Here is a 19,527-nt window from a genome sequence, read left to right as displayed (position 1 = left end):
GAGCTTTTCTCAAATAACTTTCATGCAGTGTGAGTTCTTATCTGGAGAAGCGCAGCTGCCTCTCAAGGGATTTTCTTTAAAGGCCTTAGAGACCCAAGCCGACACAAAACAGGGGCTTCCAGAGCTCTGCTTCCCCCTGGAAACAACACCGTTACGGTCTTGGTGTTAAAGCATTGGGAAGATTTTCAATCAGAAAAGTATTCATTTCTGAAAATGGCCACACTTAACCCAGTCCATAATTCATAGTTCAATTTGTGCTCAAAGATAATAGGCAAGTACCAGCGAAGCAAAAATCACACTCGAGACAGGTCTTGCAAGAAATGTCTTCCACACTGAAAGTTGCAAAATAACAACACCATCACAGTTCTTAGTTTTTAAACTTCAATATATACCCCTATGGGTGGCTTTTGGATGAGATTTCAGTGTAGGTGGGGTCAGACAAAATAGATTTTTCACTCTTATCTTACAGATTTGTAAAGTTAAACCAGAAATAGATTTTAAAACTGATTGTTCCAATATTTGACTTTACATTGCTGATGAGTTTCCTGACGACTTCTGTCTTTCAGCATGGATGGAGCAGATCTCTGCTTTGAGATTGTGAAGAGAGCAGATGCTGGTTTTGTTTACAGTGAGGCAGTAGCCAGGTAAACTCTTTTGAGGACTTTCACCCATTTCCTGTTCCTGTGCTATTCTTAAAGTTGTAGACTGAGATTTCTCTGTTAAAAGTAATAGTTAATCCCCAAAAAGAAAATTTTGTCATCATTTATTCACTATCATGTAGTTCCAAACCTAGTTCCATTTTCTTTCCATTCAGGGAGACAAGGCCAATGAAGTTTGAAATTAATCTAGGTTTCTGTCTTTCCCTGCTTTCATTCTTTTTTAGTCATTACATGAGACAGATCCTCGAAGCTTTGCGGTACTGCCATGACAACAACATCATTCACCGGGATGTGAAGGTAAGTTCAGTGATGTCTAGTGCTTTAGATGACTGCTGACACATTGACATGTCTTAGCGTTTTTCACATTTTTGCAACTTCCCCCTTCTCTAGTACCATCCTGCCTTCATGCTGTAAGAATAAACTGGGCTGTTCTCTTTTCTCATAAATAGCCTTCAGCTGTCAATACAAGGGAATTAAACGGGAAACTAATATGCTGACGATCAGTTGCTTACCGTAAGAGCTGAACTCACAACCTAGAACTATAGAAAACATTACAATGATGTTTCCCAACAATCGCCCACGCTTACAGGTACTAAGGAAAAAAGCTTCATATATGCTGTTATGCTAATAAAAAATAATCAAGCCAGGACATTTGGTTCACTTACAATGAAGAAATGTAGATAGGTTTTTAAAAAACCTTTATTCTCAGTGTTTGAATTTGTTAGACATGTAACAGGCTTTTGAATACAAACCTCAAACGTAATGTTGCTACACTTCAGAAAGAACAAAATTATAAGTTAAACATGAATATAAATTGCTACATATTTTTTTACGGCTCAAAGCGTGTTTTGACTACCGATAATATTTGGCATTGACTTACCAATCGCTGGATCTTTCTTATTCTGTGTATCTCTGAACTGTGTTCAATAAATGCAAACACAAACTTTAGACAAAGTGTGTTACGAGTAGTATTAGTATTGTGGATTTTATTTATGTATCAAGAGTTATACTGTATATGTGATTTGCAAGAGAAAATTAAGAATTTGCATTTGCCTCAGAGAAATGCAAATCTACCATCACCAGCCTCAAGGCAATCAGATCTTATTAGAACAAAGATGATCTTGATGACAATGGTCTGTGAATCATAATTTTCTCCTGTCACACAGTCTTCACTTGTAATTTTTTTTTTTTTTTTTTTTGAAAGAAATGAATGCTGAAAGGATGCATTTATATTGATCAAAAGTAACAAAGACATGTATAATGTTACAAATGATTTCTATTTCTAATAAATTGTATTCTTTTGAACTTTATTCATCAAGGAATGAAGGAAGAAAGATTTCACTTTTATGATCTTACTCATACATTAATATTGTTCTTTGTGAATTGCTTTGTATGTTTAGTATATGCACCATTGATATGATACTTCACAAAGCAACTTTTTAAGTATTCTGTCTGGATACACTGAGACTAAGATTTGCCTTTTAATTTAACTGACTATATTCTGACAAAATGGCTTCATGGAGGTAGCTATCTGGCTGAGATTAGAATGATGGTGCAAAAGCAAAATGGGTAACTATAATCTTGCTATTTTATAGGAGTAATGATGCACACGTTGAAGCTCCTGACAGACTGTAATATTTACTGTCTGTAAAGTAATGGCCTTTAATGCTGCTGTTATTAGAAACGTAGATGGATACCTACTCCATCATGCATCATTACCTGTGACATAGTCATATGAGTGTGCTGCAAAAACATAAAAGCACCGTTTGCAAGCACACATACTTTGTTTACACAACTACAGTAGTGGAAAGCTCATAGCATTTACCACAGTAACCAGCATGCAAATAGAAACAGGAAAGTGGGTAAATGTAATATTATATAAAAAGGAAACCGGCAGCCCTGCAAGGCCTGTGACAATAGCATATGTTTGAAAAACAACCTGAAATGAGTATAGTCATTACAAGTAAAAATGAGGCTTGCTGTAAATGTGTGAGAAATCACATCAAAGGTATAGTCCAAAATTTTTAAAAAAAAATTCTGTTGTCATTTACTCGCCCCATGTCATTCCAAAAATGTATGGCTTTTTTTTCAAAGTTGTGATGAAACAGAAATAGCAACATACCTTTTCTTCCATATCATACATCCACATGAAAAAATGTAGTACAGGCACTTGGTTCAAATAATTGGTTTGTGATTGGAAAACTTATCTGAATGCAAGTTTCTAGTCAAATGTAAGAAAGAGGCAGGTTTTATGTGGACTAAATGATTGTGGATGTCCATTTGTGCAAGACAAAATATAGACACTGAGAAAAAAACACTGACATTACAGAAGAAAGAAAGTCATTGATGTTTAGAATGACAGAGGAATGAGTAAATGATGACAGAATTTTTTGTTTTTAGCTAAACTATCCATTTAAAGCTACACAAAGTACTCCAGCGATTCAAAGTGGTGTGGGAACGGAAGCATCAGTCTGACTTGTAGCTGCTTTTTGAAACATCTGGTTACTTTATAGGAACTTGCAACTTGCTAAATACTTGTTTACATTGAGTTCCACTGTGTGCCTCTCCACGTATCCTCTTTTATAAAGAATTTCTTAGCACTGCGTCATTGCACACAAGAGTTCTCAAAGCTTCACATCCATACTGAAGAACAATGGACCGATAAAGAAATGCCCATTTATTTAGCTCTGGTTAAGGAAGTTTCGCTTTCTTATGGTTGTGTGCATCTACACAACATTTTTCTGTAAGGAAACATCGCTCACAATGAGACTCCTTTGTGTCTGTGTACAGTTTCCTCTCAAGTAATGTCTAAAGACACGTACTTGTTGCCTGAGATAATTGTCCCATGTTAGACTTTGATGACTGACTGTCATTTGCGCTTGTGCGTAATCTCAGCAGGCTAAGCGCATGATTACGAAACATCTTGTCCAGCAGGAAGTACATGATGGGGTCTGTGCTACATCGCAGAGTTGCTAAACAGAGCAGGATGTTCTTCACCTCCACGTACATGGAGAGCGGATGGCAAGCGTCTTTTGGAGGTGATGCAGACCAAGACTGCTCGTTGATGATATGAATAAAGATGGCTTTGTAGATGTGGTGCGGCAGGAGACAGACCACCAGCACCACCATAATGACAACAATATTCCGAAACACTCTTGCATAGACTCGCTGGCTGTCTGAGATGACCGTGCTTCTCCTGGACCTCCAGATGTGCCTGATCACTGCCATGTAAGCGCATAAGACCAACAGGAAGAAGACAAAGAACAGTGAAACGGCCACTAAAGCGAACACATGAGATCCTTCCCCGCCAACCTCCACTGCTACGCTGTAACACGCTTCATCTCCATCGCCGTCATCCACACCGTTAGCCTCCCTGATCGAGTACAGCACCACAAAGGATGTGACCGCTATGATTACAATGGCCCAGGTGACCATGCACAGCACATAGGCCAGTTTCGTTTGTCGTTTTCGGCAGAGGAAGGCAGCTGGTAGAACTTTGAGCCACCGGCTTGGACGGTCAGCATGGGAGTGTTGAATCAGTGAGGCGAAGCGACTGAGCGCCACCCAGCTCAATATCATGACGCCAATGCAGATATTGATGTGGATCACTGGAGTTAGACCATTTATTGCCATTTGGCACATGGTGTCGTGCTGGTGCCATTTGGTCCCCAGTGAGTAGTATGTGGCCTGGAATGGCATGGTGAGGCAGAGCAGCAAGTTTGAGATCCCTAGATTTATCAGGTAGATGTGAGTGGATGTTTTGATGGCAATTTTGCGTATGAACACCCAGAGAGAAATAGCATTCCCTGGCAGGCCAGTGAGAGACATAATGGTGTAGATAATGGGCAGAGCTACACTTGTAGTGGATGTTTTGCACAGGTAAGATTCAGCATGTGAATCGTTTGCCATTGAGCTCTGGAAAAAAGAGATTCCCAATAGCTGAGTGAAGAAAAAATGTAAATGGTTATATTATTGTTAAAAATTAGTTAAGGACACAATAAGATTTTACTTACAGCTAAGGGTTTACTGTTAGTACATACAGTGAGTAGAAATGACATTCTAATGAAAACCTGAGCTTCCTTTCTCTTTTATTTACAGAAGTAACTATGGATATCGCTTACATTCCTGTAAATATCCTAACCCAATTGCAGAAGCTGATAAACCACTTTCACAATACGTCAGCTTTTTATGGCATGCTGAACATTTTAAACATAGGTGATATCTCTGGACAAAATATCAGGGTAACAGGACATTTTTAAGTTGTTTGAAAAAAGAAAGATATATAGCTATATATAATGTTGGCAGATATTCTGTAGTCATTACTACATAGTTTTCTGCAGTAAAGTGTGCATGAGTTTTTACAGCATTTCACAGCAGCCACAACAGCAAAACAGCAAAAAAATAGGTGTTGCATACTTGTTTTCTTTAGTCTTTTTCTTAAATTGATTCTAATATATGATCTGTAAAATTAAAAATATGTGGACTTTTCATTCAATAAATGTTTTTACTTTAAAATGTCCTTTTACTTTTCAGTTTTTGTGTTGGTGCTCTAATGGGGATAGCACAACTGAAGCTCAAAATAATTGTTAAATATTCACAGTTTCTAAGATAAATAGTTGAAACAAATATTTTAGTGTTTTAATTGTAAATGACTTACTTGTGTAGCAATATCAGAGTAAGAATATAATGCATAATATAGGCAATGTAATACACTTACCTCTCTAAATGCAGTCACTGATGTGTGTAACAGGCATCAGTAAATTGCTTTGCTTTGGACCACCTCCCTAGACTGGCCATCTAACGGAAGTGACAGTCTGAGCATGACTGTTTGCTCAATTCTCTTTCGCAAGGTTCCTTTCACAGAAGCACTTGCCTTTGATAGCAGAACTCTGTGAGACTGTAAAAGGTGTTTTTTGTTAACCATTGCTTCACAAAGTATCGTAAATTATTTTTTTTAGAATTGTTTAAGGGGTCATATGATGCTATTTTAAAGATCATTATTTTGTGTATTTGGTGTAACAGAATATGTTGACATGCTTTAATGCACATTATTTTTCAAATACTGTACATTATTGTAGTTCCTCTATGCCCCGCCTCTCTCAAATGCCCCATTTTCTACAAAGCCCCTCCTTTTGACAAGCGCAGTCTGCTCTGATTTGCCAGCTGACACCGTGCATTGTGATTGGTTGGACATCACAAGCACGAGTCGGAAATTTAACCTCCTTACCATAATCACCAGCTTCAGCTTTCAAGTTAGTATTACCATCAGTTCAAGCCCGAAAGGGTGACAGACAGTGATGATGCTTGTATGTATTTGCAGTACACAAGCCGTGGTTAAGATGATTTCTGATAGGCTGTACACTCTGCTGTGATGTGACTGTGTTCCCCTCACACACACACACACACACACACACACACACACACACGACACGTTACGCGCAAACTCCATATTTGAACAGTCAATAGCAAATACTTAAACTAATAACAAAACATACTTAGTCGCTGATTCAGAAGTGCCAGATTGTCATAGCAAAGTCAGCCTTGTACTCTCCTAGGTTCACGAAACTGTCATCCATAAAATACGTTGCACAAATTCGAACATTTGGGTTGTGCTATTCTGTTGTAAACAAATCTTAACAATGATTCCTAATTACATCTACTTTTGGAAGGCCAAATAAAGTGCTTTTGCTTTCACATAGAAACACACAGCGTGTCCCTGACATGGCTGCATCAACACTACTGCGGTTACTGAAACCACACCTTCTTTCTTTGCGCGAACAGTCGCTGGGGTTTATTTGTAACAATAGCCAAAAATACATAGTTTGGGTCAAAATGATCCATTTTTCTTTTATGCCAAAAATCATTAGAATATTAAGTAAACCATGCCATGCATCAATGGAAAGCTTATTCATTCAGCTTTTAGATGATGTATAAATCTCAAATATTTCCACATCATGATGTAGACGTGGGGGCGTGTTTGAATGAGGTGTTTTAGCCTGGTCTGGATCAGCCTTCTCTTTTTTTTTTTTTTTTGTGGGAGACTTTGAGCTTTGCAACTCTGCAGATCTTATACATGCACAAACAGCTACATAACACACTAAAGAAAAGGAAAACAAGAAATTGCATCATATGACCCCTTTAAAATAATCACATAAAATAATAAATGCAGGAAAATAGACATTTGAGTATCATCTAGACTTAAATCTTCTAGTTAAAAAAGTTGTTTTTTAAGAACATTTTTTTATCTGTCACATATGCTATTGTATGTTTTTAGCCGAAGAGGAGCTCTATTTTAAACTGATCTGTCCCCTGACTTTATTGCTAGGATACCTGCCAAGGATTTTAATGGTCTCCTCGCGACCTCTTGTGGTGAAATTTTCACATTGCAGTTGAACTATACAAAATAAATGCTAGAATCAGGCTGACACGCATATTAATTCACTTTATGGATGCAATTTTTTAGAAGTATAATTTGTTATATTTTTAGCACACAACAATACCTGAATGTGGATTACAGAGCTGTTTTTCCCCTCATATGTTTATATATATATATATATATATATATATATATATATATATATATATATATATATAATGTGTGTGTGTGTGTGCATATTAGTGCTGTCAATCGATTAAAAAATTTAATCGCGTTAATCACAGTCCTGGACTGTGATTAATCACGATTCATCGCAAATTTTAAATAGCTGTAAATGTGTTGAAATAAAGGAATGCATGACATAAACTAGTTTAAGGAAACAGAACCTTTCACATCTCCGCCAGGTATGAGACATAATCCTTATTATTCTTTTGTTTTAATTCAGCCATTATCAGCCTTTATACTGGCAATAAAACATTTACCAAGCCACATCGCTTCAATCCCAGTACACATTTACCCAACTATCATCAAAAGAATTTCTAAATAAATACAACAAAACATTTTCTTGCGATCTTACATGAAGTATTATGATAAAATGCATTATGAACAGTGTTGGGAGTAACACGTTACAAATGTTATGCATTACAGTAACGGATTACTTTTTGCTGTAATGCAGTAGTGGCATTACTAATCAATTTTCAGTAATATTTTACTCAGTACATGTTCAGTAACCCTTGCGTTACAACGCACTTTTAAAAAATTTAATTTAAAGTCGGGCTCTGACTTTTTTATGTCCCTTCGGGCCAATATTCACGTCATAGTTCAGACACTGGCAGGTCCTCGGGCCTGTTTTAGGCTTCTCCTTATCTTTATATTTTAGACATCCATCAATTATTGATGAAAAAAATAGCCGCGCTGGTGGAAACAACACAAGCCGCGACTGTCAAGAGTGGCTCGATGGTGTTTAGTGTCCCGCAGCAGCAGTGAGTCGTCAGCGCAGCTAAAGAGTTCTGCATTCAAATACACGCAATAAAGCAAAAGCCCCAGCAAAAGTAATTACCATGAATGTGTCCGGGGGAAATAGTAAGGATTCGCCAACTCCTCGTTAGACGCGCCTTTAGAGAGAAGTGCATCTTCACGGATAACGATTATATTAAATAGTTTTTGTTTTCGTTTTTATTTATTTCATTAAGTAGTAATTTAAAGCTTTCTATAGATATATTTATCATGTCTGTGAGGCATGTATTCGCTGACTTTAGATTCATTTTTGTGAAGCGCTCCTGTTCAAGATAAAAGCACGACGTTTTGTTGACATTGTGAGTGCACACAAATAAAAGTAGATCCTTTACAGTTAGGAATGATGTATTACTCTTACCTTTATGAGCTTTATGTACCTCTAGTACAATTTGTCAGTTCTACTTCTGTAGTTATTTTGGTGAAAGTAACTCAAAAGTAATACAGGAGTCATGTAACGCATTACAATTCTGAGACAGTAATATTGTAAGGTAAGGAATTACTTTTAAATAACAGTAACAAGTAATCTGTAATATATTACAGTTTGGAAGTAACTTGCACAACACTGATTATGAAGAATTGGACCTGTTCTGCAGGTGCATTAGAGCTAACATTAGCATCATGCTAATAGTATTAATAGTACACTTTTACTCAGAACTCACTTTAAACCACCATCGAGTGTTTGTAATAGCTTCCTTTTGCGATCACGTGTATATATAGGCTACACTTTGTGCGGCCGCGGTACATTATAAAAGTAGCCCAAAAAAACGCAACCCACGGCTCTGTAATTTTTCCCGTGACTGTATTTTCAAAATAGCCCAATTGTGCGGGAAAACCACAACGCTGGTTCACTGTACCCTTATCAAATATGAGTATCTCTCTCTCTGTCTCTCTCTCTCTCTCCGCGTTCGCTTCACTTTCGTCTAGCCCGGCGCCTCATAATCACACAATCCCTGCGTCCCAATGTGCATACTATTCACCCTGTCTGCCCTAAATAGTATTGAAAATTACTATTATAAATTACAGTTAATGATTTCCTTCTGTGCTGCGATGACGGCAAAAAGTTGGGGTCAAACCTTATCAAACTATTAATTTGCATTAAAAAAATTAACGCGTTAAAATTTTTAGATTAATCCCATGCGTTAACGTTGACAGCCCTAGTATATATATATATATATATATATATATATATATATATATATATATATGTGTATATATATATGTGTGTGTGTATATATGTATATGTATGTATGTGTGTGTGTATATATGTATATGTATGTATGTGTGTGTGTATATATGTATATACACATATATATATATATATGTATGTGTATATATTAGTGCTGTCAATCAATTAAAAAAAAATGTATCGCATTTTTTCCGAAATTAATTGTATTGCAATAATTTCACATTTAATCTTCAAATTAATTAATGTAGCAACAACATAAAGACAGTATATTAAAAATATACCGTCTTTGTTTTTTTATGACTGAAGGGCAGTATCACTAATACCAATACTACTGATGCCTCTAGAAAATATTTATTAGACTTTAATAAAATAACTTCTACATAAGCCCATTATAAGAAATGTCATATTTAGCTACATGTGCTCTTCAGCAAGTAGGACTTATACAGAAATTAAATGAAGTTATCAAACACTAAATTTTAAATTAAATATACTGTAGATGAATCCTTAAAGCCATAAAAGTTATTGATTCCCCCTTTTTTATTTTGTTCTTTGATGAACGGACATCACAGCAGTTGGTTAATGGGTTATTTTGGGTGCTGTTTCTTTAAGAGAACTGCTGAACATGAGGCGGATCTCATGCATCGTATTTTCTCTCAGCTCTCTTTCCCTATCCCTTTTCTGACCCACTTCAGGTCTTAAAGTCTCTATTAAGGAGCTGATGAGTTGAATCGGGTGTGTTAGATGAGGAGACAGTGCGGGGCTGTTCCAGGACAGTTTTGAAAACCCTTTCAGAGACATGTTGATTAAATGTGACTCATATATAACATATAATACATACATGCAGTTTTAAGGCAGCTTTAATCGCCTTCAGGACTTAACTGACCACGACATTGCATGTACATAATTTCTTCTGCGCTTTGATATGAAATTGTAAGGGCTACAGCACGCGCCAGCGCCTTTGTGTGTGCAATTGAAGAACGCGCTAAGTACAGAACGCTTTTCCGCGCTTGTTTGACTCGGGCCTGGCACTGAGGTGAAGTGAAGCGCGCGTCTGAAACGTCTCCTGTTTGATGTGCTTGTTAAGACGTTCTGTGACTAAAATGCACTTCTTATCAAGAAAAAAAGAGACAGAGGCTGCAGTTGTGAGTGAGGTGGCCAACACTAGCCCCGCCCCTGTGTTAACGGCGTTAAATATTTTTAACGCGTTAAACTGAAAAAATTAATCGCCTGCATTAACACTAATTTTGACAGCACTAGTGTGTATATACACACACACACACACACACACACACACACACACACACACGCATATATACAGGTCCTTCTCAAACAATTAGCATATTGTGATAAAGTTCATTATTTTCTGTAATGTACTGATAAACATTAGACTTTCATATATTTTAGATTCATTACAACACAACTGAAGTAGTTCAAGCCTTTTATTGTTTTAATATTGATGATTTTGGCATACAGCTCATGAAAACCCAAAATTCCTATCTCAAAAAATTAGCATATTTCATCCGACCAATAAAAGAAAAGTGTTTTTAATACAAAAAAAGTCAACCTTCAAATAATTATGTTCAGTTATGCACTCAATACTTGGTCGGGAATCCTTTTGCAAAAATGACTGCTTCAATGCGGCGTGGCATGGAGGCAATCAGCCTGTGGCACTGCTGAGGTGTTATGGAGGCCCAGGATGCTTCGATAGCGGCCTTAAGCTCATCCAGAGTGTTGGGTCTTGCGTCTCTCAACTTTCTCTTCACAATATCCCACAGATTCTCTATGGGGTTCAGGTCAGGAGAGTTGGCAGGCCAATTGAGCACAGTAATACCATGGTCAGTAAACCATTTACCAGTGGTTTTGGCACTGTGAGCAGGTGCCAGGTCGTGCTGAAAAATGAAATCTTCATCTCCATAAAGCTTTTCAGCAGATGGAAGCATGAAGTGCTCCAAAATCTCCTGATAGCTAGCTGCATTGACCCTGCCCTTGATAAAACACAGTGGACCAACACCAGCATCACTGACTGTGGGTACTTGACACTGGACTTCAGGCATTTTGGCATTTCCCTCTCCCCAGTCTTCCTCCAGACTCTGGCACCTTGATTTCCGAATGACATGCAAAATTTGCTTTCATCCTAAAATAGTACTTTGGACCACTGAGCAACAGTCCAGTGCTGCTTCTCTGTAGCCCAGGTCAGGCGCTTCTGCCGCTGTTTCTGGTTCAAAAGTGGCTTGACCTGGGGAATGCGGCACCTGCAGCCCATTTCCTGCACACGCCTGTACACGGTGGCTCTGGATGTTACTACTCCAGACTCAGTCCACTGCTTCCGCAGGTCCCCCAAGGTCTGGAATCGGTCCTTCTCCACAATCTTCCTCAGGGTCCAGTCACCTCTTCTCGTTGTGCTGCGTTTTCTGCCACACTTTTTCCTTCCCACAGACTTCCCACTGAGGCGCCTTGATACAGCACTCTGGGAACAGCCTATTCTTTCAGAAATTTCTTTCTGTGTCTTACCCTCTTGCTTGAGGGTGTCAATGATGGCCTTCTGGACAGCAGTCAGGTCGGCAGTCTTACCCATGATTGCGGTTTTGAGTAATGAACCAGGCTGAGAGTTTTTAAAAGCCTCAGGAATCTTTTGCAGGTGTTTAGAGTTAATTAGTTGATTCAGATGATTAGGTTAATAGCTCGTTTAGAGAACCTTTTCATGATATGCTAATTTTTTGAGATAGGAATTTTGGGTTTTCATGAGCTGTATGCCAAAATCATCAATATTAAAACAATAAAAGGCTTGAACTACTTCAGTTGTGTTGTAATGAATCTAAAATATATGAAAGTCTAATGTTTATCAGTTCATTACAGAAAATAATGAACTTTATCACAATATGCTAATTTTTTGAGAAGGACCTGTATAACGGAGTGTCTATTTACACTAAGTGCAAATAGCCCATCTTGTTGGCAAAGGCTATTTACACTAACTCCGCCCACTAACGTGTGATTGCGTTAGTCAACATTAAGAAAAGAAGCTAGATCAACATCAGTGTCATGGTAAGGCGCATGCATTTTGACGCGAGCGACCCGAGTTCGAGCCCACCTTTTGCCAAACATTTTTTTCTCCCTTTTCAAATCTCATATCGCATCAGAAAGGCATTTATTTTCAATAAAAATGAAGGAAATAATCAAAAAGTTGAAAATAAAGTATCGGGTAGGTGTAGGGAGGGCTTTATTGTCCCAATAAGGTGGCATCCATTTAATAAATTTGAATTAAAATTATAATTTACACTCAGTACGTTATTATTGCGTACTGTTTTATAATGTACTACAATACTGAGGTGCAGATAATTGCCACTATTTGCAATAAGTAGTATAAATAGCACAAAATCTTGCTATTTTAACATAGTGTAAATAGCATCTATTGCTATTTGCACTTAGTGTAAATAGAACCCATCGCTATTTGCACTTGGTGTAAATAGCATCTGTCACTAAAAAAATATGCTATTTGCACTTGGTGTAAATAGCATCTAATTGCTATTTACACTGAGTGTAAATAGCATCTATTGCTATTTGCACTTAGTGTAAATAGCGTCTATCGCTATTTACACTTAGTGCAAATAGCCGCTGCCAAAAAAATATGCTATTTGCACTTGGTGTAAATAGCATCTAATTGCTATTTACACTGAGTGTAAATAGCATCTATTGCTATTTGCACTTAGTGTAAATAGCGTCTATCGCTATTTACACTTAGTGTAAATAGCCGCTGCCTATATATATATATATATGCATACATACACACACACACATATATACACACACACGCATATATATATATATATATATATATATATATATATATATATATATATATATATATACACACACACACACACAAAAGTGTCCCCTCTGCAGCTGAACATTACGAACGTAGGTGATATCTCTGGAGAAAATTTAGACAAACTACTTTGGGGTAAAATGGTGTCTGTGAACAATGTTAAATTGCAATGAATGCAAATTGACCATGCAAAGTGTGTCTGTGCAATATTTAATATTATAAATTAATAAATACAAAAGCAGATAGCGGAACATCAATGCAAAGCCTTACTAAAATAGGTTTAGTTGGCATTAATACAGAAAAATTCAATCCAATACAGTTAATAAGGACTGTTGTAGTATGTACTGTACACTGTATAACAATTATGTTAGTATGTTGAGGTGCTACACTAACTTGTAAACTGGCCATACGTTTTGCTTTTGGCGAACAGTAATAATTGCAAAACACTGAGGTTAGCATGTTTCACAGCTTGCCGCATTCATCACACAGGAAATGTTGCAACCCATTTTTTTTTAATAATTTCCAAAAACTATGATTGGTGGCTTAATTCAGGTTCATTTTTCTTTGGTTCTTCAGCGTGTTCTGTCACATTTATAGTATGTCTGTGAGGTGTGTCCAAGGTCTTGGAGATCTCAGGTTTAGGTTTGACTCTGTGGTTGCGATTGGCCCGACAGCAGCGCAAACGAAACACCAGCTGGAGGACGGGATGCAGGCAACAGCTGAGAGCTGCAATGAAGATGGTGCACGTTTTAATCCAGAACTCTTCCTGACAGTTTTCATGCTCTGTTGTTAATAAGATGATCCTTTGCACATGGTAGGGTAGGAAACAGAGTACAAACATTATGACAGAGGCCAGTATCTTCCTGCGAACCTTTAGACCTCCTCTGGGCCCAAATCCAGCACTGACTAGACTTCCTCCCCTTACCTTCTGCAGATGGAAGACCAGCATGCTATAGCTGATCAGCATCAAGCACAAAATGAAGAAGAATGCCGACACACCTAAGCAGTGGATAGTATTGAACTGATCTTTATAGTGAATGTAACTATTGACAACTTGGTCAAAGCAGGTCCCTTTAATTTGTAGGCTCATTTTGACCCCCATGCTAGCGCACACAACTGTGATGACAACCAACCAAGTAGAAAAGCAGAGGATCCAACAAGACTGTTTATATTTAAAGATCTGAAAAAAGGCATAGCCTGGTTTTACCACTGTGGTATAGCGATTAATGCTGGTCCACAAAAGGAAACACATGTTGCAGTAGAGGTTTATGTAGAAGCAAGAGAAAATGATCAGCTCTGCTGCAATGCAGATTGGATTTCCAGATTGCCAGTTGGTGTTTTCTTTGTAGTAGGCTATTCTGAAGAAAAAACTGCAGCACATCAGCAGGTCTGACATGATTATGTTCAAGGTGAAGATGATAGTGGGAGTCCTCTCTGATCTCCAAAGATCCACCAAGACTATTCCATTGGTTGGAAGGCCCAGGATAGCCAAAGCCAGATAGAGCCAAGGCAAGATGGTTTCATGGCTTTCTTCAGGTTTTATCATGCATGTGCTACAGAAATAAAGAAAGAAGGAAATGAAAACAAGAAACTCGCAGCTTCTCATCTTTGAATAAACATAAGCTCATTTTTATCCGGACTCAGTTTTATCTTATTCAACAGTCTGCATATAAATGTACACACACACACACACACACACACACTAAACTTAAATTTATTTGGGGACATTCCATAGATGTAATGGTTTTTCTACTGTATAAACTGTATTTTCTATCCCCTTACCCTAACCCTACACCTAAATTTTTCTGCTATTTCAGATTTTTTATTAGTTATAATTTATAAGCTTTTGATTTATATACCCACAATTTATTGATATTACTATACCTGTGGGGACATTTGGTCCCCATAACGTAGTGAATACCAGGCACACACACACTCACAGATGACAGGTCAAAAGTTTGGGATCATTAAGCTTTTTTTAATGTTTTTAAAGAAGTCTCTTATGCTCACCAAACCTGCATTTAGTTAAATACCAAAAAAAAAAAATCGTAAATAAGTAAAAATAAATATTACAATACAAAAAAAAACCGTCATACCTTGAAAAAGGCTACTAGCCGAAACGTAGGTTAATAAATATGCTTAAGTGAGTGTGCAGTTGTTCTCCTTTACTTATTTTTTCCTTCAACTTGCACCTCATAAGGTGTGCGTTTGCCTTGCCTCGCTTGCTCTATTAACGAATTTCACATTTTTCTGTAACTGCATATTAATATAAAAATGTATTGTCATAATTTGACATTGAATCTCCAAATTAATGTAGAAATATAAATATGATTAAATGTGTTTTATGGTATCTTTTTACCAAGTAGCCTATTATTAATGAAGACCAGTACCATTGATACCAATACTGCTACAGATGTCTCAATTAAATGCATTTTCCCTTAAATTTTAGCCATTCAACATTACAGTATAATTTAAAGCCATTATTATTAGCATTGAATAGGCTTTGAAAAATATAACAACAGCTTTTAATTTAACTTAAAACAATCTTCACATAAACTTAATTGTATATGCATTATATCTAATATGTAAGTATAAGTATATGTAACTATAAACTGAATATAGATGAATCTTTATTCAATCTACAGAAGTTCTCAGGGTGCTTACTGGCGGGCTGTCTGATCTTCTGAGCAGCTTTCTGTGTGCTGGTGCAATTAATTGCAAAAGTAACACATCAAAGTTGACAGGCCTAAAAAAGAAATATGTATTTTTTTCCTGAATTTTTTCCAAAGCTGATTTTTCAGCAGCCATTACTCCAGGCTTCAGCATCACTTTATCCTTCAGAAATCATTCCAATATGCTGATTTGGTGCTCAAGAAACATTTCTTTATTACTGCCATTTTCACAATGTTAAAATCAGTTTTTGCGTTTTAATATTGTGAAACCATCATACTTAATTCAAAATTTTGGGGTAAGAAGAAAACGCAGTAAAGGATGCAATAAATTGAAGAAAATGCCAGTAAAGACATTTACAATGTTAAAGAACATTTCTGGTACAAATAAATGCTGTTATTTCGGACTTTCTGTTCATCAGAGAATCCTGAAATAACTGCTGTAACCTTAACGGCCCAATTGTTTGGTGCAAGATCAACAGCCTTTATAATTATAATTGTGGACACAAAGCATGGCAAGATTGCATTAGCGAAAAAGAATAGTGGGTGAAAACTAAAAGTGAACGATAGGGACCTTCAAGCACTAAAGAGGACTGTGTTCAAATAACACAGAACCACCACAGCAAAATGACAGCAAACCCCAATATTCAGCTTGAAGACTGTTTCCACAAAAAAGACCATACAGGCAAAGCCACCACCCATTAAAGAGCAGCAGTTGATAAAACTAATTACACACATCAGTGCTAAAATGTGACCTGAACATTATCAAACCACTGTTTTGGAGAGAAGAGTAAGAAACGGATTCCCCCCTCCAACATGTCTGAGGCAACTGGCCGATGCAGAAAAAGATGTCACTTGCTTAGTACTAGTGATCGACCGATATTGATTTTTTATAACCGATACCGATACCAATTATTTGCATGTCTATGTGCCCGATAACCGATATGCAGAACCGATATTTATTTACTGTTATAAAGTAAATAAATGACTGCGTGAAGTAAGTCCATACTTCACTTTGGTTTTTCCTCCTTTCAGTCATCTTAACAAAAAATGTTTTGAGAATTAGCAGTCTTTCACGCAGGGCTCTAGACTCATTCTTCCCACTGATCTCACTTTTGCGCACGAGCACATAATTTGGTTGCAATTTGTTTTTTGTTTTTGCTACAACATTTGATTAATCAATGCATGCTGATGAACTTTTATCATAGTTTATAGTTATATGGTAACGAAAGTTTTCAACATTCAACTCGTTCTTTTTCATCTGTATTATTTGTGATTTAAATTTTGTGAACAGGAATTTCTTTTTTCGTGCGCTTTTTACTTTCAAATTTGCGATCTTGGTGTCACATTTTACAAGAAAAGATCATTGTCTGTTTTGCTTATATCTATACACCTTTAACTTTTTAAGACTAAAACAAAAGATGGATTCATTGTTATTCTTAATTAAAAAGCGCAACAACAATAAAACAGTACGTTGACAATGACAAACTCTTACATAACATTTATCAACAAAAACGAATAAGACGAGGCATGGCATAGGACACACCACATGCTGTACTATATACCTAGTATATTACAGAATGTTTAGCAAACTCTGAGGAAGCAAATAAATATTAATATATATTTTTTTTTAATTAAGGAAAGCCTCCATAGCATAACCTGAGGTAAACAGCAAAGATAACAAGCTTCTCAAAACGAAAACAAAAAGAAAAGTAAAACTAAACTGGCTGTAGCTGACAGGAGTTTTTTCTACAAGAATACCACCACGTTCACCTTCTCTGGTTTAAGAAGCGGTCTTTTACTTTAGTTTGAAAACAAATCCATCCGTTGCGCTCCATCCGCGACGCGCACCTTCACGCTCGTGCTGACGCGGCGAGTATAAACCAGGCTCTACCCACTAAGCGCTCGGCTGAAAGCACCTCTCTTCACGTGATCAGTGAAATCTGACTCCTGCTATAATGTGCTGCGGCTGGCAGCGCGCGCTGTATGAAGCAGACGCTTTGGAGCAGCGCAGACCATGCACTCGTACAAATGCGACCACGTCAAATTTTAACTCGCAAACAATTACCATTTTGGTCGCAGTCTAGAGCCCTGTCATGTTCAATTTAATCTTCGTATTACAACAATAAAAAACATTTTATTTATAAAAAGCTTTAGCAGCAACACTAATATTAGCAGTAAGCAAAATTAACATAGAAAGTCTAATGTTTTCAAATGGAGAAAATAAAGGAAAGGAGTCATATCAACTTAATTTTTAACTACAGTTTTAGTAGGTTTATAAGCTGTTTAATAGGATAAAGAGTGAAGAATAATTCACTGGATAATGTTAATTCACGGAATAATATTCTCTGGAATATTGGAATATAACAAGCATTGTATTTTATTGCATTTCTCAACTGGCATGCTCTAAATTATGCTGCTGACAGCGCGGTTTATCTATGCATTTACACAGAACTATAGGCTACTCAAACTGCGATCGATCGCGGAGATAATAAATAATTAATTTCCATAGAGTTGTATTAATTTAGATGTTTATAAACGAAATAATGGTTATATAGTAAGTGTTAATACAATTTAGGGTGCTTCAAAAAAGTGAATCTTGTTAAAAGTTACATGCGGTGGCCGAGCTGAGCATTTCTTGAGCATCAACTGCTGAGTGAACTGCAATATGAAAGCGGCTTCACGAGACTAATGATGAGCATATAGACAACAGAGAGAGAATTACATTCAATGCTTTTCTTTCCAACATGCAATCATTCATGGCTGTATTATTTAATTCATGCAAAGTTACGTCTTTATTGGGAGAGGACTCGACGGATTATCTATGTGACTCCGACTTCACGAGACTAATAGACCACAGAGAGAATTAAATTCAGCGCTTTTATTTCCACCATGTGCTAATTCATGGCTGTGTTATTTCAGGCAAAGTTATAGCCTATCTTTATAGGGACAGGGCTTGACAGAGTATCTTATTTATCATATTTCTTAGAGCCAAGTTGCATTTAAACTATATATCAGGCATTTATGTAATACATCTAATTTGTGCATTAATGCCTGTAATATTAAATAGTTTACTAACTACAGCAAATCAAGTACCTGCACGCCGTTGCTGTCTCGTCTCCCCTCAGATGCGCTGCAATTGCGATCCTGCGCGCAATTCTGAAAACGTCCACAAGATGGCGGTGTTTATCGGGGAATCCGATATTACAAAACCGATATTCGATTATGGAAAAATGCTTAAATATCGGGAAAAATATCGGTAAATCGATATATCGGTCGATCTCTACTTAGTACTCCTTTATCAATACAAGAAAATTCAGCCATCAAGTCCTAGAAATTAACACATAATGTCCCACAAACAAATCAAAATTCTGACCAGGTTGGTTGGAAACCAACCCACATGATACAACAGAAATGTAAAGCATATGCTGCAGAACAAAAATAATTATTATTATCAAGATTGGAATCTTAACCCCTCCAGTAAGAAAGTGTAAAATGCAAATCAGTGTACCTTTGATTACTGCCTGTGCTATTGACTTCTGTGGAATGGATTGTGAAGTCCCCTTGCACAGACATGATGCTTATTCCTTTACTTGTTGTCTTCTGAAAGTGATGTTCGTGATGTTTTACTTGCAGAATCGTGTGCGTGTGTAAGCTGTTTGTGGGTGGGGTGAGTGCTTCACATAGGAACACTCTGTATGTTCTCTTCTGACCACATCCTGAAAACATTTAATTTTTAGGCAAACTCAGGCATTTGTTTCCTTTCATCTGAGAATTAATAGTATCATCTTTAATCA

General features: G+C 37.0%; 3 protein-coding genes across 13 annotated transcripts in view; 1 reads left to right on the top strand and 2 right to left on the bottom strand.

Annotated features, from left to right (window-relative positions):
- The window catches only part of caska (calcium/calmodulin-dependent serine protein kinase a), a 171,341-nt gene that overhangs the window by 113,958 nt on the left and 37,856 nt on the right, over positions 1–19,527 (top strand). For all 11 annotated transcript variants that reach the window (XM_079427334.1, XM_079427341.1, XM_079427340.1 and 8 more), the window contains exons 4-5: positions 567–644; positions 884–956. In XM_079427334.1, coding sequence (XP_079283460.1) covers positions 567–644; positions 884–956 — 151 coding nt within the window. The remainder of the gene's footprint in view (positions 1–566; positions 645–883; positions 957–19,527) is intronic.
- gpr82 (G protein-coupled receptor 82) lies at positions 1,342–5,454 on the bottom strand. Its single transcript, XM_079427343.1, has 2 exons — positions 5,377–5,454; positions 1,342–4,598 (listed from the first exon to the last, which is right to left on the bottom strand). The coding sequence occupies exon 2, from the start codon at positions 4,566–4,568 to the stop codon at positions 3,468–3,470; it is 1,101 nt and encodes a 366-aa protein (XP_079283469.1). The 5' UTR covers positions 4,569–4,598; positions 5,377–5,454; the 3' UTR covers positions 1,342–3,467.
- LOC306876286 (cysteinyl leukotriene receptor 2) lies at positions 13,257–19,376 on the bottom strand. The gene is made up of 2 exons (XM_079427344.1): positions 19,242–19,376; positions 13,257–14,614 (listed from the first exon to the last, which is right to left on the bottom strand). Exons 1-2 carry the CDS (start codon positions 19,304–19,306, stop codon positions 13,591–13,593), a joined length of 1,089 nt encoding a protein of 362 aa, XP_079283470.1. The 5' UTR covers positions 19,307–19,376; the 3' UTR covers positions 13,257–13,590.

The sequence above is a fragment of the Barbus barbus genome, assembly GCF_936440315.1.
Source record: "Barbus barbus genome assembly, chromosome: 10".
In the NCBI taxonomy this organism is placed as follows: Eukaryota; Metazoa; Chordata; class Actinopteri; order Cypriniformes; family Cyprinidae; genus Barbus; species Barbus barbus.
The sequence above is the reverse complement of the archived record's forward strand: the minus strand, read 5'-3'. Positions and strand labels throughout refer to the sequence as shown.